Here is a 26840-nt window from a genome sequence, read left to right as displayed (position 1 = left end):
TCCGAGAGGCCCTGCTGCTACCTGTTACCTCGGTGACCGCTGAGGTAGCGGCAGTATGGGAGTCCGCATATGAAGCTTCATTATGGTGGAAGGATGGGCTGTGGCACCTAGCAGTACCAACTGAACTCGGGCGAGTCCCTCATTAGGTAAGAAGGAAAATATCCCCTTTTGTTACGTTTTGTATGTCGACTACCTCTCAAAATTTGGGGAAGTGGCATGGTAGATGGTTAAGACCTTAGTCATTGCTACATATAAAGAATTAATGTTATCATTCAAGTTCCTTTATACAAAGGAGGTAATTATATTGCAATAAGGTAAAATTAGAAAAACCTAGATTTTCAATTTTATTTAAAACTACCAAAAATCAACTATGGAAAAAAACTTAGGCACTTAGATTTCCTCAAAAATTGGTCCCAGACATTCACAAGTTTCACATATGAAATGCAGAAAAAAAAAAAAAACAATAGAGAATATCTAATACTAAGTGGTTGTGCACTATACAATTTGGCACCTTATGTTGTGAGGGAGATCCTGGGCAATAAGAGATTACAAACTTGTACTTTTGAACTTTTAAAGAGATGAAAACTACAATATTTAGAGACGTTAAGGCTTAAAGCTTTAAAAAGAAAAAAAAATGGAAAACACCGCAAGAAATATTATTGTTTTCTCTTTCACCCATTCCCTCCCAACACATATTTGCTCTTGGTTTGTTGCAAGAATTAAATTGGCCACCAGATTTGTAAAGGAATTCTCACACCTAACATGTTTATATATAACCCATAGTAAGTCTTAAGGGAATTAGTGAGTTTTAAAATCTGAAATTTGTATGAAGTGAAAATCCCTTTCTGATAATTTAATAATTCTTGATTATTATTATATTTTTTTTGTTACAAATTAAGGCACTTTTTTGAATTGGGAGTTTTGTTGTTTTGTTAGGAGTTACTTACATAAATTCATTAGAAGGGCTATAATCCTTTACATTTGAAACCATTCCCATTTCATAAGTACTTTTTTTATATTTTTCTCATTACTTCAGTCATACGAGGACATACGCCATAAGGAATCCATTCCCCAACACTGGAATGTGAGGGAATGAGTCAAGACCTGAATACCAGGTTTATAATTTAAGTAAGAGTGAGATCAAGACAAATCAGCTATTCTAAACCATTTCCAATCTTCACATAACCTTCTAGCCCAGGTGCATGTCCACATTTGACTCTTGACCCCTAAGGAACAACTGAGGTCAGACTGAACCCAGACTCAAAACCCACCATTAACGAAATTATAGTACCATAAAAAAATTTATATAAATAAATAAATTTGTGGAAAATTTACAAATTCCATGTCCTGTGACTAGAACATTGATCAAGCATTACTTCTGCATTTGGGGGGTTTCAAAGTACTGCTGGATCTTTCTGACCAAAGCCTTTAAAATTATTTGTTTCCCATCACTGAAAGAATTCCTGCTTTGTGAACAGAGCATCACCTGTAGTATGTTATATTGTCACTGTTCTACTTACAAAATTGGGTATCTGACGAGGTTGCTTTATCGCTACACAAATTGCTAATTACATTCACTTCTCTGGATAAATTCTGCTTCTAATTCCTATGTTAACTGCCAAACTAGATATAACCTATTCGAAAAGCAATCTAAACTTACCTCTACCTACTAACATTTGAGCCTTTATGTAAAGGTTTCACTGCCTTACTAAAACAACTTCGTCATTAACTTTGATAGTTTCACTTTTGGCATCAAATTACTAGCTACAATTATTAATTTCATTAAACTTGAACTCTGCTCATCTCATTGCTCCACCTTGATATACTTATTATGCCACATCTGGGTGCACCTGAACACTTTCAAAAAGAAGAAAAAATGACAAGGAAATGGGGACAAAAGTTAAGATACCATGGGAGAGAGGAAATGAGAGAAATAATTTAAATAAAATACATAAATAATAATAAAAGATAAGTTGGTCCCCTACATTACACTGAGATCTGTATTCACTTATGAAAGTGTTACAAATAACAAATGCAATAAAATTCACCATTTGTGACGGCAAGTCGGAGTTCATAGTCGGTCATTCTCACACATTCGCATTACTTGTAAGAAGTGCTGAGCATTTATCAGCAACATCTTCGTCAATAAGAAATAAAAAAAACTGCAAAGTGAAATGGAAAACAGCACCTTTAAAGTAGCTGTAATAACAAACACTAACAAAAGAAATTTTGCCAAACACTTTTTGTGGAATAACTCTTTTGTCACCCATGATTGGTTAGTCCAGTATAAAAAGATAACAAATGCCAATGTTAACCAACATTTTAGCAGAACATTTAATTTACAGAAGTGGTTTCCTTCAAATTAACCAATCACTGTTGACAATGGGATCTAACTCCGCCTTCATGGGGACTCCGCTCCTTCGGACACCTGAACACTTGATAGAGCATCGATAGTTTCAAAACCAAAGAAACTGTTTTATGTTATCTTTCCAATTAAAGTTTCTGAATATATCCCCATTGGTTATACTCATAGATATCAGGTGCCCTGGAGGAGGCCGCCTATGACCTACACTAAACTACGTGTATACTGTCAATATATACACTACAGAGCTGAACTTGCTGTCACGCTCTATATGCTCTGCCCACTCATCTACCAGATTTAATCGAGATGATCATAAATGATCAACAATAACAAAGAAGTGAAAAGTAACCTAGTGAAAATTTGTACTATCAGAATTTAAGAAGTAGAGGTAAAAATAAAAATAAAAAAACTATAACAAGCTACCCAATCTTTAAAACCAATTTAACGCTCTGAAACTGTCAACAATTTTACTTCATAGTGTGAAAGTCTGCTGCTGTTTCAATTAAATTAGAACATAAAACCCCAAACATAATTTTTTGTTTCTCTATGGACTGCAAATAATGAAGTCATTACATCCAAACTGACAGTTACATATTAATTTTATAGTTTTCTGATAACCAGGCAGCAGTCTTTTAAAGGGCAGAACGAATTGATCACGGTGGCTTTGTATCAAAACATGCATGTTGAAGTAACTCCTTGGCTGGGGGTCTCTTTTCACTCTTGATTTCCAGGCAACTGAGTGCAAGGTCCCGAGCAGCATCTGATAATGTGTCGGGTACTGCAGGAGGTAAAGCACTTGATGCAATCTGAAACCAATTTTTTAATAAAGTTAAAATGACCTCCAATTATTACCTTTGTGTATACAATATTGCTATTCTTATTTAGTTCACCAAACGTTTAACTGGGCTTCACAAGGCACTAGAAGAGTTGGAAGACCCAGGCCTACATGTCTGAGGACCACGAAGTGTGAATTAAAAGATCAAGACAGAAACTACTGGAAACATCTAATCGAGGCCCTTTACGTTAATAGGCATAAATGATGATGATAATGATACAGTATTGCAGTGTATTCAAAAGAGGAACCAAGTATACTCTTACTGTAATGTATATCAATTGTACACAAAAATCATAAAAATTAGATAAGCATTAAAGATAAATTTTAAATTACAACTCTACATTGCACTGAGGTTACTTGTAAATACCTTGTACATTAGCTTCAATTGGTTAGAGACATGGTCTGCATCCCAAGGAGGTTTGGTTGTAGCCATTTCAATGACACAACAACCAACACTCCACACGTCACAGGAACGGCCATAGTCTTCACCTCGTAGGACCTCAGGTGCCATAAAAGCAACAGTGCCGAGCAGCTGTCCTTGAAATTCTCCAGTGACAGTAGACTTGCTTGCCATTTTTGCAGCTGTACCAAAATCAGCAATTCTAAGCCATTGGCCAGTACTATCCACCAACAAATTTGCACCTGAAAGAGAAAGCATTGGATTACAACTCCAAAACTGAACTCACAATGTATTTCGTCTTATTGTGGATTATGTTTATGTCTAAAACTTTATTTGATAACCTTTAGCAAAATTATTTTTCTTCTGCTACTCTATTAATGGGGTGTACACACAAAGATAATGCATGCAATAACCTTTTTTTTTCTTAGATATTTTGATTTCATGATATTTCATTGTTTTATCTGGTCACCAATCCACTGGAATATTTTTTTCTGTGCTGCTACTGTTTTATTAATGTTGGTATTTAACAAGACAACATGTTTACAGTCTTCGTAGGCATCTGCAACACCAACTTTGACTGTCCTATCATTTCCAACACCAATTTTCACCGATCTAATTATTGCTATTCTTGCCACTTCGTATCTAAGCATTGCTGTCTCCATCACTGCCATATCCATTCCTACAATTGTTCCAATTATAACCATGTTCATTTTCACTAAGCCTCCATTTAACCTATTTTCCCAGGGAATTCTTCCAAACATATTGTGTAGCTATAATTCTGATGGCACAAATAACCAAACATAAAATTGAAAAATCCCACTAAAAACTTTTCATAGAATTACTATATTAATTATGAACTTTTCTGTGATACTTGTTATCCACCTAGATTTACCTAAAACTGATTATTATTTACACTGATGACCAAATGAATAAAATCACACTGAATTATCTACACATACACAGATTAGATTGTCAGGTGGCCACTAAGTGCATGATGAACTACTGTACCTTTACATTCATATATTTTTAAGAGGATATCATACCATTTGCATAAAATTGCTGTACAGTACTAAAAAAATTCAAGTTCACCTTTTTAGTAACTGTTTTGAATCTTGAAAAAATTTCCCTCTTTCAGACTTATACTTCTGTAATCCTTCATATTGTTTGATCATTATAATCAAGTGTAAATCCTCCCCAATTACATATATTTTAAACTAATTCTTATATTTAACATGATACACTACTGTACAGTGTATTTTTCAACTTGCCAAATCTTTTAATTAACAATCCTCCAAATATAGTGACCAAATATAGTGACCACTATAAATTATGCTTAGCACATTACAAAATTCCAAAAAACAATTGGTACAAGTTGATAAATAATAGTAAAGCTACATACCTTTGAGATCTCGGTGCAGAATTTTATTGTCGTGGAGGTATGCCAGTCCGGCTAAAACCTGCCGAGTGTACTTCAAGATAACATGTTCAGAAAATTTTCCATACTTGTCCAACATTGTGGCCACAGATCCCCCAGCCATCCATTCAGTGAATACAGAAAACGATGTTGTGTGCCTACAAGCACCCAGGAGTCGTACAATGTTACCATGCCTAAGGCGTGACATGATCAAGATCTCCTCTTCTACTGAAGCCTCTACCCTCCCTTGTTCCTCCTCACTATTTCTACAAAAAGATACTTGTTTAACAGCCATGAGTGTTCCCGTGCGTACATCCCTTGCTTGGTAGCAAGTTGAAAAGGCACCGGTTCCCAGCAGAGGTCCCCTAACCCAATCCCGACCTTCCTCGTACTGTCCACCCTCCACATTCTGAAATTAATGTAAAATAAGAGGTAAAAATGAAAATATTCTTATTAATAATCTTTTAACAACATTGACAATAAAATAAAAACAATTGCAAAAGTCTGTGCTTGCCTAAATAGATCAAAATCTAGTGATATAATTTACAAGTCGTAATTTTATTAATATAATTTACAATTTCTAGTCTTAAATTTGTACTGTCAATGCTTAAAAACTTTTTCACACATGACTATAGTACTACAATGCTAAAACAAAGACATTATTAAAAGCTTCAGTACACTGAATGGTCATTGCATTTATTTTACCTGCTCATAAGGGTGTAAGGCTTCATCGAGGTGAGCTGGAAGAAGATCAAGACCCGGGATAACAGGCAAAGGTGCTTCTTGAGCAGTCCATGAACTCTCCACCTGCTTTGATCCGGGCTCAATATACCGTAAAGGTGGTGCAGTTTCTCGAACAGGAGTACAATTAGGTGCTGTTGGTGTTGCAGGGCTGCTGACTACATCTTTGAAAGAAAATTGAGGAGGGGCAATAGATTTAAGAGGAGTTTGGGGAGATACATCTAGAGCATCCCCATGGCTTTGAGAGAGACCACCTCTATTCAGAGAGCCTCCAACCTTTAAGGGGCTCCAGTGATGATGTCTTTGATTGTGCTGCACAGGAGAATCAATGAAGTTTTGTACAAAGAAAGACGCATCATGTTTTGTTTTAGTTTTATGGTAAAGTCGTAATTTTGCTTGTTTCTCTTTAAACTTGGTTTCAAAACTATCGAGTGGCAGATGTGTTGGTCTTGGCGGTGATGATGTTGAGGAGCCTGATGGTGGTACCTTAGATGATCTTTCTATATCCTTCTTTGTTGGAGAAGTCAGTAATGGCTGACGAGCAGGGGACTGTGAAGAAGATCTAAGGGCTGAAAACATTCTAGATGGAGAGTGGGAAACAGAACGGACTAATCTGGGGCCTGATGTATCACCAAGGTCCCATGTGCCAAGACTCAATTTTCCTTCTATTCTTGCAAGGGATGATTTACGATCACTATGTTGACCTTGCATAGAACGGAGTCTGCGTTTGAGTCTAGTCTGTAATGACACATCAAGTTTTGCCAACATATCACAAACTTGATGGAACACAGCAGGTTCTGCAGCAGCAAATCGAGCTCCACAAATATATACACGACGAGCCAATTTACTTACTGTGGCATGACTGCTACCAAGTGCCTTAAAAGCAAATTCAACAACAGTCATGAGGCGGTCATAATTTTGTAATTTATATCCTGATTCAGAAGGCTGCAAAGGTACATACTGCATTTGAAATTCCGAGGGAAATTCATCGACAAGACGATCAAGGACACACAACCTACCCAGAAGCCACTGCCAAGGAGCTTCTGAAGGTGGGTTATCATCCAGGATGCAGGAGAGAACATATGAAATGGCCCCCAGACCAGGTGTTGATGATGGTGTCACCTGAGTACCCAAGGCCAATTCACCTTCTTGGCCTCTACACAGTTCCAATATGGAGTCAACGCTGATTTGGGACGTACGGCGGTTACCATCAGCACACTTAAGAAGTAACGTGTGAACTAGTGGACGGAATAATTCTTGAAGTGCTGTAACTTCACTTCCCACTGATGGACTCAAATGTGATAACAACACTCTCACACATCGCAAACATGCCAGGTACACTTTGTAAACAGGGTCATTCGCCACCTGGGCGAGAATATTAGCACAACAATGAATTACTTGGTGTCTCTTTTCTTCACCTGTAACCAATGTATCCCAATGTAAAACTTTAATCACCTGAAAAAAAAGAAAATAGAAAGTCAGTGTCATTACATCATTACATAGCTTCATAAGTAATATATACAGTATATAAAATTTCAATGAGATATTTTCACAAGAATGAAGATTATTTACGAAGTTATTCTAGCATTTCCATTACAAGAGATGAAAAGTACAGAAAGAATAATGAATGAAACTGAATTATTAAGGATGAATAATAAAGAGCAGTACAGTACCTCATGTGCAAGTCTTCTCAAGCCGGTTTCTCTTACAGCCCAGTCACGTGAAAACAGACAGGCGACAAGCTCCTTACCAAACACATTAACCCAACTAGCAGCAGTAGATTCGTGTTCAGCTGGAATTGGTTCACTTCTGGGAAGAGGAACTTCTTCTTCTGAAGCACTTGCTACTATGGCAGCTGAGACTTCACCTAATGATTAAATATAAACAAAAGAGGAAGCTGTATAAATCACACCTAAATAGAACTAGAAATGAAATATTCCAAAGATGCATTGCTATGATAAAGGGTTCACACAACAAACAATGATTTCCAAAGGAGTTACAAATTAGTTTAATAAAAAAAACTAATATTCAAGATATCACAGTAATTAAAACAAGCTATATTTAGCAGTTTCCATAACTAATAATCTATATCTAGAAAATATCTTCATCATCCAAATAGTCTTGAGGACTAATAATGTCAAAGATACAAACAAAAATTACCATACAAGAATATCCCTACTCACTTTGTAATTTAAAAAATTGTACTTAATTTTGGAAATGACAGAAATGCAACCTACCTTTAACAGTGGGTGGATAAGCTGATCCCAAAATTCCAAAATTTGAGCCCCCACCCGGAGATGAATAAGCAGAATCAGCGTAAGGTGAATGAGTGTGGGGGTATGCTGATGTTAACGACCTAGTCATTAAACCCAATGATGATGGGCTCTGACGACCACTGCTGCAAATGCCTGTAAAAACGTGTACAAAGGAATATAAATGACCATTATCATAACTATTCATCAGTTATCTGCAATATATGACTTAGGAATCAAGACCAGGATTAGCTACTTATAATAAGAGACAAATAACTTTTGATCTCAACTAACCTGAGAAACTTGCACTCATCAAAGGGAAAGCATAATCAGGTGCCAGGGGTGGGGATCTGACAGCTGTGTTCGAGGTAGTAACATGTGAAGAGCGCATGACAGAAATATTCCCAAGGGTTGATGTAAGTCTTGGGTGGTTCTTGAGAGGCCATGGTGACCTGCAGAGGGGACACAGGACAGGCTGCCCTTGCGCCTTTCGGTCATCTGCCCAAACAGCCATGCAGTGCTCATGAAGGAAATTGTGGCAGGCCGTCTCACACATGACCAAGCTCTCTCCCTCAACCATACACATGAGGCAGATGGGGCACAAGGAATCGTCATCCCTGATCAAAGATTAAGACATGTCATAAGTTTTTGTTTAACCAAATATATATGTAAAAATATATTTTGAGAGAAAACATTAAATTACAACATATGTGAAACATCCCAAGTAAAAACAAGATATTAATGAAGTATTCACAAAAACGTATCTATTCCTAAAAGGGCTGATTTTATAACATACCCATTAGTTGTGTCTGAACTAGAGGACGGCTGACCCGTTGGTGTTGAGGGACTTGAGCGTCCACCTTTCGCCCTTGAAGACTGGGACCCTGCAGCACCAGTACTTCCACTATGTCTTCTCTCTCGAGCCCTCACAGCCTTCTTAAGACGCTCTTCATATGCAGTCATTAACTGCTCAATCTGAAATAACAAATTGTGAAACATGTCTTCTGAAAAACTCAAGAAAAAATATACTGTACTCTTGGTATGTCATGTACTGGGCTATCTTGAAATTCATGCCATTGTTGATGGTCTCATCATAAATCAAGAAGTGTGTCTGTCAACTTCCAGAGATTTTGTGTCAATCATCTGCTGAACTCTCTTGAAAAAGCATTGGGCCACTATATTCTTGATATACCCTTACTAAACAAGCATACGCTCAGTGAAATTAAGTAAAGATAAGCAAGTTTCACATACATAAGCCAGTGAAAGAATTCAAATAGATTTTATTAACATCTTGTGATGATATTGAATTTCATGAAATAAATTTAAGGAATGTGTACATAAAATGCTCTACTTTTTTGGCAAGGGAATATTTTATAGTTTTATACCTAACAAATATTAAACTTTTGTTAAATGTGCGAGATGCCAGCCAACACTGCCAGGTAAACTTGAATATGAACAATGAAATTGGTTTGGCCCATTTTCATGTCGATACCTTAGGAATGCTTCAGGTACATTGGATAATCTTATGGGGAATGATTTACAGTACTGTATAGCAATAATGCTAAACAAGACTGCAGGGGAAAATAATTTACAGGGTTATTTCATGGGGTGTCAAAAAAAGGCATTTGTTTTTACTAATTTTTGTAACCGTGCTGGCAACCCAATTTCTTTTCTCAAGTTAAGTCCTTCAAAAAATGACAGATGCTAAGCAACCAGACACTGGGTTTCGGTCAAATGGCATCATGCCTTCACGTATGAGTCAGTGTTACGGACGACTAGATTACACAGAAGTGTTACATAGCACTGCAAGAACTGTAATACTATATGTGGAGACGATTAACGCACTGTGATTTAACTACAGTAGGCAAACTGCCTTGTGGTTACAAGATAAAAACAACTGCCTGCAGACTCCTTAACTAACATATTTCTATGAATAGCAAACACTGGTCAAATGCAAAACCAAAACTCTCTCATAAGATTGATCCCTTCGCCATTCTATCATTATGATGATAAATAATTCGATAAATAGCCTGTGGCGTCGTTAACATACAAATATCTTTTCCTGCTTCATTTAAAGGCTGCTATGCTACGCGTGTACTCCAAGAGGCACCGAAAGATTAAGACTCCAATTCATTCATTCAAAACGACGCTCTAAAATATCCTTCATTAACGCGATCTGATACATAATAACACGGACATGACTTGAGGTAAGACAAGGTTTATATATGGACCGTGAGGTAAGGATACACTTACGATATTGAAATCATATTACAATATTCAAAATATTCTCTTTTTGATTAATGAACCTTAACAATTAGGTCAATAAGGAGTTCTAATATTTTTTTTAATCCACAGCTTCTCGTATTTATACAATGTAAAGGATATTATTTATACTTTATTCACTTAAAAAACTTACAAAGGTAAAGATACATCATAAATTGTATACAATAATCTTGCACAACTATATTCCATACAGTAAACAACAAGCACTTAACCAGATGTAATACTTAATTATTTCTTTGTAAATATTTAGAACTTGAAAATTATGAATCCGTTTCATTTCTTAAAAGAAAATTATAGTTCTACTAATGACACAATTGTGATTACAAACAAATACTTGAAGTATTAAGCGGGGTATACACGGTCGAACGGTTCGTCGAGCGCGGTTCGACAAACAAAGTGTTTGAAGTGATGTTCGAACGTGTGAACGGACTATTTTATTGTCCAACACGTTCGTCGAACGAATCGAAGAGTCTGTTCTTTCCTGACTTTTGGCGGGGGTTCACTATCCACAAACTTTATGCATTTGTTGCTGACTCCACCTCTTCAAGCCGTTTGACAAGCAGGTTCGACGAACCGTTCGACCGTGTAAATTCCTCTTTATGACGCAATATGACCTACCTCAAAATCCTTCAAACATCCTGCCATTAGGACAGGGTCGGCTTCAGGAACCTGAAGTACTCTCACCATCACAAACAGGACATGAACACAATAAGGACCATGACCACAAGAACATGTCTGTCAAGGAAGAAAAAAATATAATTAACAACTGAAAAAAACATTCAATTTCTTAGTTTAGGGCAAGAACGGGATACTGAAAAAAAATTGTTTTAAGTGGAAATTAAAAATCGTAGAATAATAATTCATAGAAAAGTCTCTCTCTCTCTCTCTCTCTCTCTCTCTCTCTCTCTCTCTCTCTCTCTCTCTCTCTCTCTCTCTCTCTCTCTCTCTCTCTCTGTGTGTAAGATATAGCCAGTAGCATTCGGATAAAAACCACTTGCATTCCCATAAGGCACGACTACAACTCAGAAGATTAGACTTGTCATCTGCTGAGTCCCTGAGAGATCAACTGAAACACGATGGATTCAATGCCAAGCACAGGCCAGTCCACCCTACACATACCAACAACTTCCCACTACAGACAAATTCAAGGGACGATAAAAGTGATGACATTAAGGTTTATGGGTGTAATTTTTCAGTTAAGGCTTTCCACCTGTCAAAACTATTTACCAGACAGCAGGTTGGCAAGTAAACTATTTACTAACAAATTATAAAATTCAATCATATCTATATTTAAAACAAGAAACAATCAACTTGCAATTCTGATGTCTCTATTCAACCTTATAGAAACTGTGCTTGCTTGCTCATCTAACTCCTGCATATTTACAGTGATACGGACTACCCTTCAAATTTATGAAAAAAAAAAAAATACAATATTTTTTCATGACATAATCAAAGTTCAAAGGTACCTCTTAAACTTATAAAGTGAAAACCCTAGATACAAGATTGCATTAAAATTCCTCTCGATGTTATCCAAATATATTTCGGGAACACAAGATATTAGTTTCTCCTTACATAAGTTAGATATGTTGAAAGGCAAAGCTTATGCTGAGCATTTATAAACCAAAGTTCTATTGTACTGTCTAACGTAATTAATTTATGAGTTACCGATTATAGCGTATGAGAAGCAACGAACAATTCCTATTCAAAGTGATCTGAGTGAGTGATAAAATACCATACGAATTAGCAAGGTCTAGTCTGCGTTGACGATTATTAAAAATAATGATCTCATGTGCTAGATACACCAATTATTTCCTAAACCGTAAAATTATATATATATATATATATATATATATATATATATATATATATATATATATATATATATATATATATATATATGCGTGTTAGTTTTTCTGTTTGTGAGTTGCTGTCCATAAGGGTTGTTCTCAGTGTCGAGTTATTGGTTACTATTTATGTTCGACAATTGTATCGCTCCAAATGTCGGTATTAAATTGCCTTAGTGTTGTGCATGTATCTGGATTCAATATAGCAAACTCGAGATACAACAAAGTCTCTCTCTCTCTCTCTCTCTCTCTCTCTCTCTCTCTCTCTCTCTCTCTCTCTCCCCACGCCTATTAAAAAGATTTTTTTCTCATAGCAATAGCGCTTGAAAAACTAACCTTTCCAATTTTATATCGTTGACACTTATGCAAAAGAAGAACTTCTAAATAAATACGCATTTATAGGACGACAAGACAAAGCAAAGACCAAATTAATTGAAGATTCTATTACCATTCATAATTACCATTCTGGCGATGTTCCATAGAAGGACTCTGGCGACCTTAACGATCCCACAGGAATCACTTTCTCCTCCATAACACAACGAACCAGGAAAGATACCCAGACATCCGTCAATTTCGGATGATCTCACCTATCGATGGGTGTGTCTCTCTCTCTCTCTCTCTATACTTGCATGCATTTTTCCAAAATCTCCAACCACCAACACCACTAGTCGTCTATATTTAAAACGAGTTGCTTTTATCATGAGCGGCATCATATCTGCAGCCTATTCGTAGCTCTCTTCTACCCTTGACAATTTGACTCGACGTCTAAAAATGGTGCGAACTTCCCAAATAAGGTGGTCAAGGAGCCGCGTGACGTCACCAACTCTGCGGAACCCCGCTGGCGATAACTTCGATTTTTAGCAGATTTGGATATTTCTTTTGCTTTTAATAATTAAAAGGGACTGATAACGTCGTTTTATTCATAAGAAATTCAATCATTCAAACAATAGATAAAATTTAACTAGATGGCACAGATGCTTAACACTTCCTTATTCCAAAAATATTTAAAAGGTCTACTTAGAATCATGAAACTTATATCTAAATTGATATTTCAATCGCTGTGCTAAAAACCAAAACCACAAATTTAGTAGAGAAGTCGAGAAGCTAAAAACTGGCAAATTCATCTACTGATGAGATTTTGACGAAAACCTTCTAAATCACAGGTACAATTCCATGACGGTAAAAATGAAAAAAGTAATTCCTAAATCAAATAAAAAAAAAAATTATCCAATTTAAGTAGGACAAAATAAATAACGACGCGTATGGGAAAACACACCCAATTGAATTCAACTAAATTACACTATCTATCTTGCATTCGAGCCTTCCATTTCTTAGATTTAACAATACTCCCCTTTAACACAAATTGTGACCCAAATAATTGTATTTGTGCATAACATTTAGTAAACGAGGGTTTTTGCATAAAAAAAAATTGTGATATTCCGTCTATCTTTAGGGATACCAGAAATACGCAAGGCTATACGATTTTCAATATTTAGGCTAATGCAGTGTTATTATTATTATCATTATTACTTGGCAAACTACAACCTTAGTTGGAAAAGCAGGACCCAAGCCCAGGGGCCCCAACAGAGAAATTAGCCCAGTGAGGAAAGGAAACAAGGAAAAATAAAATATTTTACGAACAGTAACATTAAAATAAATATTTCCTATAAAAATTTTAACAAAAGAGGAAGACGACTTATAATAGTGTGCCCGAGTGTATCCTCAAGCAAGAAATTAAGTCCACACAAATGCAGTGCGGAGGTTCAAAACCACAAGCTGAGAAGATGGCTGTTAATTTTCTATGCAACACGAATCAACATACCACACTGCAACCGGAACATTGGTATAAATTTTTTTTAGGTATGCACGAGGTTAGATTACGGTTAGCATTTCCTAGGACAAAATTTCTAACCACACCAAGGTCAGACTTTCGAAAGTTGCTAAACCCCGTTTGATCGAAGATATCTTTAGTGATTGTTAAACTGGCTAGACTAATAGACATTATTCATTCTCTTCTATGACACAAGATCTTCCTAAGATATAACCAACAAACACACGGACGGCTTTATATATACATACATACACATACATTATATATATATATATATATATATATATATATATATATATATATATATACAAACACACACATACATACACACACACGAGTTAACAAAGAACTATCAAAAGGTGAAGTCATAAGACATGCAAGAATAAAAACGCTGCTTACATCACACAATATATGCACTCTCACTAATGTTTTATGCGTGATATATATTGTGAAGGGAAGCGTGAAGGTTGAAAACAAATAAAGTTGAAACCATTGAATTGAACTTCTTCTGTAATAAACGATGTAAAAAGAATTGATAAAGGGAGAAATATTATTTAAAAGGATAACTTAGTCAAAGGGGTAGAATAGGTTATTTTGATGTGGTTCAGTCGTGTGGAAAGAATGGATGGCAGTAAGGTAGCGACGAGAGGACTATTCCGAATGATAGGGGAATTGGAAGGCCTAAATGTTATGAAAAACGTGATGTGCCTGTCAGTAAAGGTGAAACCAGACATACATACATACAAACGCGCGCGCACGCACACGCACACACACACACACACACACACACACACACACATATATATATATATATATATATATATATATATATATATACACACCTTGACTATACACACAAACATTTATGCACATACTAATATAAGGACGCACATATAAGACTATATCCACGTTCAGTATTTTTCTTAACTCTCCGTAGACATCGCTAACATGAAAGACTCGACTGGTGGTATCGTCAATGTTATTTTTTCCACAACAAAATCAGGGGGGCCACCCTAAAACAAACAAAACATAAGATTCTTCTAAACCAATGCCAGCAGTTTCTCTCGAAGCAACTATTATTTAAGATAGAGCATATGCTTTAGCTAGTTTCATTCCCGATACTTGCATCACATATTTTATTTATATTATCATCATTGTTTACATTGTTTTGTTGTATCAGCAAATGTCACGCATTCATGTACAAACTACTAAATACTTAACTGAATAAATACAAATAAATAAAGTAGTGAACAGTCAATTCAAATAAAGCATTCATGAACTTTGGCATAATCTTACATATCTCTTTAACTGTACATTTGTACTAAACCCATAAAACATAAAAAAAGGCATTTTTTAAAACAAATACCAGCAGTTAAATCCTTATTTTACAATGAAAACATTGCGGTTAAATGATAAGTATATATAATATATATATATATATATATATATATATATATATATATATATATATATATATATATATATATATATATCAAACCAGAGAGAACACACACACACAAAGACACCTGTTTTAATACTAACAAGAAAGTAAATTTACTTCTTACTTAGCAACAGACCAAAGAATTGCTTCTATAAATGTAGGATTACCTAAGACTTAGATTTACCGCATTTGGTGACCAACATCAGATAAGGATCTGCACACTATCAACATTTCCTTTTATCAGGAATAAAAATTGTTTTTTTTTTAATCCAATTATAAAATAACCTTCGGTAAAATCTTACCAAGCAGATCGTATTTCCTTCGGATATTTTTTCTTGATTGTACACCTTTTCTCAATTAATAAGTCTGCTGACCGACTTCCATAAAAAACAACAAATCACGTGGAAATTAGGGAGACATATTTGGTCAAATCCCCTTCCTTTTTTTTCAAACCCAACCATATTTTATCTAATTCATGTTGTACTGGCTACAGAAGTTATATAAGCAGATTATGGACAACCTACATTTAAAATGTTTATTAATCCTATAGTGCAAAAAGAGATTATGCTCTTACCATTAAATACAAATTAAGTAACAAGATAACGAGGATTAGTTCGCAAATCGGGAGGTCAACGAACAGAGAGAGAGAGAGAGAGAGAGAGAGAGAGAGAGAGAGAGAGAGAGAGAGAGAGAGAGAGAGAGAGTTGTAGATTGATTCCACTACTGGGGAGAATTAGGAATTGCCTCGTCGAGAAGTTAAGCCTAATCAGCACATTCAAAATCCATTTGTAAGTCAGCACCAAAAAAAAAAAGTAAAGCTCATTATTTCCTGGCGCCAAGATGGTGACCCCTTTCTCCCACACTCATGAAATGCTCCAATAAGAAATGTAAAATGTAGGGTATTTTCTTAAAATAAGGGTATTTCTTTTTCTAAATTACTTGGCGACAATGATATCGCTTTTTAATAAAAACCGTGTTATGTATAAAGATAAACATACATAAACATCTATTTATATGACCAGACTGCTATGAAATAAGAAGGTTCAAGGTACGTAGATCATTTGTCTTGACAATTAAATGATCACATGACTCTGAAGCTATTTGAATACCGATCCGGAAAGGAAAGCTTTTGATAAAGTTATGTACACTGATAGAGAGAGAGAGAGAGAGAGAGAGAGAGAGAGAGAGAGAGAGAGAGAGAGAGAGAGAGAGAGAGAGAAGATCAAGGCCTACAAAATCCCTGATTGCATCTATTAACTAAGATTGGACCTCCAAGTGAGATGGAATGTGAAGGGGGACATTGTATGGAGTAAAATTATGACGAATGGATTTCATAAAACGGTACATAATTCATGACATACCATAATTATCTCGATGCAAAATATTTTCTTGAGGTTACTGAAAGGCTAAGTTATTTTCACACATACTAATACCTATTCTATGTTGGGGGGAATATGTACAATAAATAGCATCTCTTAGCACTTTTTTTCTAATATAGTCAAGTCCATTTCAAGAAATGAAAATAAAAACAACACGCATAGTTTATTGAGAAAACTTGATGCATATACGGTATTATTATTATTATTATTACTTGCTAAGCTACAACCTTAGTTGGAAAAGCAGGATGCTATAAGCCCAGGGGCTCCAACAGGGAAAATAGCAGTGAGGAAAGGAAACAAGGAAAAATATTTTAAGAACAGTTACAACAAAATAAATATCTCCTATATACTTAAAAAAGCAATAATAAGCCAACAAGCGGAAGCTGTTGACCAACACAGCATCTCTGCTATGACCTTGGCTTCAGCGTCATCCCAGAGATGGGATGAAGGGAGCGAACGAGTGGCCCCACGCTAGAAAGACGTGCTAGAGATCATCCTAAAAGCACCAATCATAGCACATTATACAGCCCCTCTGCCTGCGTCCCATTTCTATCCCCAACCTCTGACTTCGGCTTCACTAGCGAGAAGGACAAAGGAAATCGAAACGACCTGGCATTAAAAAGATAGTCAGACGTTGGGTTTAATTAATCTCAATAAAAAATAGAATACATACGAGTGCCATGTCACTACATATCTTCGAATGAGCTTTTCCTTCAACTCCATACATGAGTAAAGACTATAGTACCCGGGTGATGTAGGAGGGGGGGGGGAGCAGGGAGGGGGGAAAAGGCAACATCTCTCCTTTTCTCGGGTACAAACCCGCATATACTGTCAACATAAAAGATCCGGGTCTTTATCATATGTTGTACAATGGAACTTCATGGTGGAACAACAACAAGCGAGGGGTAGACGAACGAGGTTTGGTGCTGCCGACTACCATTGGAAATGGAGACCAGATAACAAAGGATGAATTCATTTATTCGTATTCATATATATGTACATATATATATATATATATATATATATATACATACATACATACATACACACACACACACATATATATATATATATATATATATATATATATATATATATATATATATATATATATATATATATATATATATATCACTGCATTGATTTGCTGTGGCTCAATTCACTATTTAGATCTAAAATATATAACATTCAAAACACGGTTAAAGGGAATGTCCAGATACGAAAGACACGTACTGCAACAATGTATTCATTCTGCAATATTTTGCTTAGCAAGATATTTTTAAGTCTATCAACTTTAGCATCCAAGATGACAATGTAGCTAAATTATTTATAGCGTCCACAAAATCTTAATGAAAGTGTATGTTATTATATAAAAAAAAACAGTACACGCTGGCCCAGCTTCTACAGTCAGCAGTAAACTCATACTAAAGTTCTCGTTATTGATAATACTTAGCAACTACTTACAAACTATTTGGAAGCTTACGTAACATATCACCTATTGCCTTTAATCTTCATTGTGTGATATAAGTATAAATGTGGAAATTTTCTGCATACGGGCTCATTCGCGATTCAACTATTAAAGTATGAACGTGGCCACAATGATCACTTTCTTCGTTGAAGCCACACCCTCCTATAATGCTCGTCAAGCATACACCCATTATATACTGTGTATATGCATATATATATATATATATATATATATATATATATATATATATATATATATATATATATATATGTGTGTGTGTGTGTGTGTGTGTGTGTATAATGTGTGTGTCGTGCATTTATTTCAAATAAACTGTACTGTGAAAATGAAAAAGAAACAAATGAGAGAGAGAGAGAGAGAGAGAGAGAGAGAGAGAGAGAGAGAGAGAGAGAGAGAGAGAGAGAGAGAGTTTTATTGTGGAATAAATGGCTACTTCATCGTTCTACAGAACTTTATGAATGCAATTGTCTTCTCGCCCCTCATATCATCTGTCATTCATTCAGGGTAATGACAGGAAACTGCTTTACTACAGTGTGTGGGAGACAGGGATGGAAGACCTTGCGGGACTGAGAGATGCAGAGGAAGGGGGGGAAACTGTGTTTGCATTAAGCTCAAATAAAAAAAAGTAAAGTAAATATGATAGAAGAAAAAATGTCCATTGGTGGTTTTTATAAATATCCATCACAGAAGTTTAACGTAATTTTACACTTAAAAATAATAGAAAATAAACAAACGTGTGTTCACAGTTTTCAACAAAGGGCAACAGCAGACAGACAGATGTCAATCAGCCGGCCACACGGTCATTGCATGATCCAGGATCTGAAGTTTTTTTTTTTTTTTTTTTTTTGCCAAATACGCTGTAATTCGTGACCAATATGGATGCCGGTGAAAAGTAGAGCACCAAGCGCAAAACAAGGGCGTGTAACTATTTCCCAATTAATTAAAGCTTTGTTGCACAGCCAGCTAAATCTTATTGGCGCAATCATGACAGAAAAACGATCAACCATATTTTTTTAAAGGAAGATAATTTTTGAATAACTCATGTAGACACAAGAAAGTGAACACAAAAGATATTGTAACACTAAATTGTTCCTATTGCTACCAATTGAATACGTTTGCTCCCCCCAATCCTTTAATACCATCAACACATTTAGCACAAAATAAATCACATAAAACGCTTGAAGGGTAAATCTCTTGCAATTTATCTGAGGGTTGGTAATCATGAAGGATAACGGACTGTATTTTGGTAATCAAACTATCTCATCCATTTCTATCAATGTGACTTACGTGCTCAGATCCAACAGGACAAATAAAATTTCTCGTTTAAAGAGAAGAGAGAGAGACTCCCATTGTTGTCTGGCCTGGGATCTGAACGTATTGGAGTCCAATCGATATCCTTATCAATCCAATACGATCTATTTCCGTCAATCGACGCTTTATTTGACCATGCCTGTTTGTCTGTTAGTTACCATAATACCATACCAAGACTATATAGACACCTTTGCGACAAGGAACAATACTAATTTGAAATCCGCAAGTGTTTTTAAAATCAATTAGGACATTTAGAGCTATCTGCATTAGTCCGATAAACAATAGAAATGTAGTCATATAATGAAGCATTAGAGAGGGGCAGTGCACAGTGGCGAAATACGTACTGATTACTCCCACACACACGTGTGTGTGTATATATATATATATATATATATATAATATATATATATATTATTACACGACAAATCGTAAAATTTCTTCAAACCATGAAACTAAACTAAACTCTCTCTCTCTCTCTCTCTCTCTCTCTCTCTCTCTCTCTCTCTCTCTCTCCTTATTAAATCGGATGGCAACCAGGATCTAGGATCTGTGCAACAAGGGATGCATATTGACGGCTATCAAGCAAATACAAACCCTCCCCCATCAAGTACTGCGAATGACCCCTTCCAGATATGAAAATATACAGAGGGGGAAAAATTGCATACGAGTTAATTGGGACTGAAATGACAGTAGGTGATCACAACCCTTGACATCAAAAGCCATTTCTCTGCCAACCATATATGCACTGTTAAAAAATTGCATTAAAAAACCGGTAAAAATTCTGGTATAAAAGTAGCCAGATATTTACAGTTTAAAAAAAACGGATATATTAACGTTAAAGAGTGATATTATGGTCACCAACCCGTAAAAGATAAAGTATGGTAAAATTACGGTCGTCTGTATTTTACTGAAATACGGCTGAGAAGTTATCTCTTTACGGAGAGTTTCCGATGAACAATACGATTTTTCTTAAGTGTACATGAAACATCAAAAGTCGCCACCCATCAAATGTCACACATATAATGGTTTATTAAAAGGACCAAATGTTCGAATCCATTCATCAACAGATATGAGGCAACAGCGCTACAAGGTACGTCCCAACACAAAGGGGCCTTTTCTCTGCAAAGACAGGGACCACTGGCAATGGGGTCGCGGCTGAGGATAGGAGAGTCCCTCTCTCTCCCTACAGCCCTTGTATTGGCAGTAGTAGTACCTTTTCGTAAAGTGGCGTGTGGGTCTGTGGGTGTGTGGGAAGGGAAGCACCCCAAAGGATGGGTGGAGTACACACTCACACACAGACAGACACAGATTGTTATTACATCCATAAAAGAAGGGGAGATATAATTTCAAATAGAAGAGATGAAATAAAGATTTTTTCTTCTAATGCAGATTATGCAGACGGCAATTCATGTAGCCGACGAAGGAAAACAATGCTTTAATAAGGATGCGCCGTTATCTCGATTCATATCAGTGATGGATTTGTTTATATAATACAGCTAAGATATATTCTGGTCACAATAATGCATTGTGTGAATCCTGCCGCTGCTTATCTACACCTTTGTTTTCATCTTCCAAAAGGTCTTGGAAGAGGCTGCCATCACAGGGTAAGGAAAACAAACAGGAATGATAAGAAGTGCTTGTACCGTACAAATAACGTCGAGAGCAAAACACAAAAGATAAGCAACAATAAACAGAGAGAGAGAGAGAGAGAGAGAGAGAGAGAGAGAGAGAGGATTGCCCCGTCGATAAACTCCCATTTAAGGACATGAGATTCTTTTGTTCAATTTTTTGGAAACATTGGTGTTGGGTCTAAATTAGTTGTTATAACCAGATCGGTTTAAAACTACGCCCAGCCAGGGGGGAGGGGTGGGGGTTTGCGATGCAATCAGAACGCATTACTTATAGGAACATCAAACTGGAAACTCAGGATTTTCACTAATGTTGCAATACGTATACTGGTTAATTTGTGATGGCTAAGATGCGACGGAGATCAGTTGCAAATGACGAGACACGAGTAATCTCAGCTGGGTATAGCCAGGTTGAGACGAACATCTGAAACTAATTCTAGGATTGGGGGGCATAGATTGAAAAGCAAATGATTCTCATTTTAATGAGCGTGTTGAAACATACGGAACCAATTACTTTACAATTCTGTAGACGTGTACTTCATAACTACTTAACACAATTGTTAGACTTCTCTTGGCTTGGGCACACTGTTCTATCTTTTTTCTCTTCTCTTGTTTCGTTAAAGTTTTTATAGTTTACATAGGAAATATGTATTTCAATGCTATTACTGTTCTTAAAATATTTTAGTTTTCCTTGTTTCATTTCCTCACTCGGCTATTTTCTCTGCTCGAGCCCTTGGGTTTACAGCATCATGCTTTTCCAACAAGGGTTGTAGCTTAGCAAGTAAAAATGATAATAATAATAATAACATTAATAATATAAGGTCATGAAAGGGTCGTATTTAGATGTAGTTTTGACAGAATGAGAATGTTAAAATAAATATACACTAATACACTTTACGACTATCATTAGAAAAGGCCAGACAACGAGATAAGAGGAGGCATAGGCAGACAGCAAAGATGTTGGTAGGGAGGAGGAGGAGGAGGAGGAGGGCTGTGAATAGCCAGCCTCCCCACATAAACTGGTTTCTTAAGAGTAGAACCCAAATGCCTCGTATACCTTCCCCTCCCCCGACCAAAACCAAAAGATTCACCGCGCCTCCTGAACAGCAATTGGCAGATCATCCTTTCTGAATACAGCAACATATTTTGCATAATACAGGAATATCTGAATACAGGAATATCTGATCTTGAAAAAATAAGGAATATATATATATATATATATATACACACACACACATATATATATATATATGTATATATATATATATATATATATGTATGTATATATATATATATATATATATGTATATATATATATATATATATATAAAATTCTCTTTCCTGTCATGCTCTGCTCTCTCCGTCCCTAAGAACGGGGAGAGGGAGTAGTCATACCCTAGTGAGAGGAGGGTGCGTGTGCGTCCATATCTCTAAATATTTAGCCGTCCTCTGCTTCATGACTTAATATAAAAATATCTATCAAAATATCTCAAAAAAAAAAATTATAAAGTAAAATATAAAAATCCCTTGACACTACAATGAAAAAATTCTATGACCTTAAAATAAGACTATAAAAATTCAAAGGTATTTTATCAACGAGTAATCAAATTTATTTTTTTACATTAAAATTAAGAGAAGACTCCTGACCTGTTATTTTCCAAAAAATATTTTGACATTTGCGTCTCGATTTTATTCCCCATATTTCAATATTTACGTCTCGATTATATTCTCCAGAATTTGATATTTTCGTCTTCTATTATCACGTACCCCTCGCACAATACGACCATCATTATCCATCTCCTTCATCCCTTCGCCTTTGTCGTCTAAAGAGACGTTTTCCGGCGTCAGCCAGACGACGAGCTCCCCTTTGGAGGTCCCTCCCCTCCCCCCAACAGCCGACCCTCTTTTCAGATGGCTGTTCTACGTCAAGTGGGCCAAAGTGTTTCAGTGGAGCAGGTAACAGGCCTCTCCCATCTCACTTTTATTTTAGGTCCCCTTCATGGGGACTGCAAGTAGAGCTTATTCTTATTTCATTTATTTTAAGGGCTGTTTTTCTAGTCCAATCACACATGAATATCCTTTGCTATACAGGACCTAAATGATCTGTTTGTCGTATACAGCCTTAGGTATTTAGAGTATCATACTGCGTAATCTATACATTTACTGCCAAATCCACATTATCAAAGCACTTAAAAAACAAAGTTTTCAGATTTTTATTGAAAGCCTTGACACGAAAAACACAAGCTGGTTATACATGACACGTCAAATGTGACTATTAATTGTATCTATACTTTCCTATGAAATTAAACCGAATTTATTCAATACGCAGTCATCTGGTATCTGGGACACATGCAAAGTGCATAAGCACTTCGACTATAACCTCGGTATACTCTTTTAGGGCATTGCCACTGTTAAAAAAAAAATATAATTGTTACAGATAAATCATGAACTCCGTCTGGTTTTTTAATTGGGCAAGAATGTCACAACTGAAGCACACCAAGAAACGCAAATGTTTCAGCTAATTTGGATCATTGAAAAAGTTCCTGATTTTCTTGTAGCTACTTTTAGAGATTTCAAGTTTAGGTGTCTTCGCTTTCTTCGTTTACTAATTTCGTAAACTGCATTTCAATATAACAACTAATAGCTTCTTACCTATACCAGGACCCACTGACCTAACAAATATCGCTACTAAGGAGCATTATTTTCCGTCCCCCCCAAATTTTTTTTTTCTCGATATCTTTGTAAGTCGGGAAGTTACTGCCAAGCAGGTCAAAATATAATTCTAGGTCGGTGACCTCCTGCTCAGGTTAAAGTATCCATAGTTTGGTATTACTCAGTCCATACAATGGTTCTTCGACTTTTATCTCATTTTCTTAATTAAAAAAGGATGCATTGATGAGTGTTGTGATAAAGCCTTTGCTTTGAAGGCGCTTACAAATGTTATATTTCTCTTAGTATTTACGCCTGTTTAAACAGTAATGTTATAGTTTTTTATATGTATTTTGTGTAGGTCTATTTCAAGGTTCCTTAGTTATTAAATTTAATATTTTCCCTCTAAACATTCGCATGAATCTCTCTCAAAAAGTGCCAAAAAAAAATATGTAACATTTATGAAACTTGAGGATAAAAATTGGAATAACTTTACCAATATTTAGCTACTTTGAGAAAAGGCACCCACGTGAGCAATCACTCTAGCGTCCACGGAAGCAATATATATCTTGATATATTATAAGGGGGAGAGAGAGAGAGAGAGAGAGAGAGAGAGAGAGAGAGTAAAATTGAAGTGAGCGGCCAAGCATTGTGGTAAAATTCAGCGATTAGACCCGAACTAGACCACAATGACACCTAAAAAAGCAAAGAACGCTTGATAGCACCCACAAGACAATTACAAGTAAATGAGCTGCTTTTCCTAAAGGCCAGACCAGCTTGATTTGGGTCATATAGCCCATGTCGTTGGGGACGGGGACACCATTCGCCGCCAAAGTATTTGGCAGCTTGAGGGACATGAAAAAAAAGCGGGAAACAGGTAAATTAGACGGCTTAAAAGTGGGTGTAGTTTGGGGCTGAAGAGGCGTTGCAAAGATCCTTAAGTGGGTGTAAGTATACATGAACAAGTGTATGGCAATTAACAATCATTGATTGAGATGGAATACCGCGTCCCCAATAGACAAATTGGGCTATATTATGAATAAGTAGAGAGAGAGAGAGAGAGAGAGAGAGAGAGAGAGAGAGAGAGAGAGAGATAATATTAATCTGTCATCAGTTTCACTTGAAATTTTATGGCACCGCTAAAAAAAAAAATCATGGTGAAAATATGGTTTGATTCAACTATGCGTACCAGAAAATTCCATCAAAATATTTACACTGAAGCTTCTTTCCACACCTCAGTTGAATACTTCAAACTTAGACACCTCAGTTGAATACTTCAAACTTAAAGTTATTCATATCAGGGATACACCTATGTACGTATGTATGAACACGACTGTACCATATTGATGTTCCTGCATTCAAATGTGCAAAGAAGTTTAGAAGTTTCTTAGCAAGAAATAAAATAAGAAAACATATAAATAAATAGTTGATATCAGTGCACGAAAAAGATACGGAGCCTATCAACAGTAACAGTGTCATGTATAAAAGATAAACCGGTGTACATCCGATCAGAAGCCCCATGCACTCCTTTCCTAATTAAATCATGGCGTTATCCCCGGCATTGCGACAGAACACTTTTATCAATTCCGAAAGTCTCTCTCTCTCTCTCTCTGGTTGTAGGCAAGCAACCTTGCATGACGTCACCGCCACTCCTAATTCGCCCCGTCCTATTACAAGTCTAAAAGTGTACTCTGAGCTCACTCTCAAACAACATTAGCTTTCAAGCTTAAAACTTCACCAATCAAAATGCACGTTTATCTGATGGTGAGTATGCATCATATAAAAAAAAATCCCTCCTTGAATAAATTACATAAGTTATCCTAAAGTTCGTAAATCGGATAAGTGACTTTGCTGATAACGTCAAGTAAACACGATTTCCAAAGTATGCGTTGCAAATATTATTATTTGTTTTTTTGAGGGGGGGGGGAATAAACAAGGCCAAGAGGCTTAAGTCATAATGCAGATCTGCCGAAGTCAACCCAAAACCTCCCTCACATAAGCCCTCAGGTGTTCATGGCCCGTGGTCAGGAAATTCTGGCGGGAATCTTGCTTCACAAAGACGGATCCTTCGCGCGCGCGGGAAAGATATTCTCGAACGTTTTCCACTTCAAATCGATGACCTCATCAAAGCCCAAGACGTTTTACAACATTTAATTGCCTTGAAGCTAAAATATATTCAGTATTTTCAAGAACAAGAACTGTATGTAGAATTAATATTACAAGAAACCAATGATAACTCGAAGATTTATTTAGCAAACCCATCATTTTTCTACGAGATATGCACGTCTGATATATACTCGGGATGTTATGATGTTCGTACTCCTCATAACCATATCAAGAAGGATAACCATTATGCACAATGACCCTTTGTGGGAACAACAAAAGATGGTTCCTCGACTTCTACACAAAAGACTTTTCAAGCAGTTACAGAAAAAAAGTGATAAATCTTTTTATTCATCCATAATGCATATTATTACAGTACAAAGGAAGCACTGGTAAAATTTCAAGGGGTCTCTATTCCAATCTTTCTGTATTGCGTCATATATATATATATATATATATATATATATATATATATATATATATATATATATATATATATATATATATATATATATAGAGAGAGAGAGAGAGAGAGAGAGAGAGAGAGAGAGAGAGAGAGAGAGAGAGAGAGAACCAGTAAATTACTTTGCTAATTTAGATTCATCACAGTACAATTCCCACAAGAACTATAAAAAAGAGAAATAGGATTAAAATGAAAGAAAAAATAAAATAGTCTACTTCGGTCTCTGGAGTATGCTGACTCGGGTAGGACATGACACAAAAAGGCTCAAAGCAACAATCTATTTCAATGCTCCCCCACTCCCAGCATACCAAATACCTTGCACAGGATAAAACCACAACCCCCTTGAACCCCCTCTCTCTCTCTCTCTTTTACCCAGTTACCTTCCCCCTTATCATCCTCCCAACTACCCCCTTAACCA

At 36.1% G+C, this 26840-nt stretch overlaps 1 protein-coding gene across 1 annotated transcript in view; it reads right to left on the bottom strand.

Moving 5' to 3' along the window:
* Window positions 1–331: 331 nt before the first annotated feature.
* The window catches only part of LOC137623077 (mitogen-activated protein kinase kinase kinase 1-like), an 84825-nt gene continuing 58316 nt past the window's right edge, over window positions 332–26840 (bottom strand). The window contains exons 5-13 of the mRNA XM_068353727.1: window positions 10906–11022; window positions 8801–8979; window positions 8299–8621; window positions 7990–8160; window positions 7426–7619; window positions 5717–7207; window positions 4997–5420; window positions 3565–3839; window positions 332–3168 (exon numbers count right to left, since the gene is read on the bottom strand). Of these exons, the coding sequence (XP_068209828.1) occupies window positions 3016–3168; window positions 3565–3839; window positions 4997–5420; window positions 5717–7207; window positions 7426–7619; window positions 7990–8160; window positions 8299–8621; window positions 8801–8979; window positions 10906–11022 (3327 nt within the window). The 3' untranslated portion in view covers window positions 332–3015. The remainder of the gene's footprint in view (window positions 3169–3564; window positions 3840–4996; window positions 5421–5716; window positions 7208–7425; window positions 7620–7989; window positions 8161–8298; window positions 8622–8800; window positions 8980–10905; window positions 11023–26840) is intronic.

Source organism: Palaemon carinicauda, chromosome 30 (genome assembly GCF_036898095.1).
Source record: "Palaemon carinicauda isolate YSFRI2023 chromosome 30, ASM3689809v2, whole genome shotgun sequence".
In the NCBI taxonomy this organism is placed as follows: Eukaryota; Metazoa; Arthropoda; class Malacostraca; order Decapoda; family Palaemonidae; genus Palaemon; species Palaemon carinicauda.
This window is presented reverse-complemented; position numbering and strand designations above follow the sequence as displayed.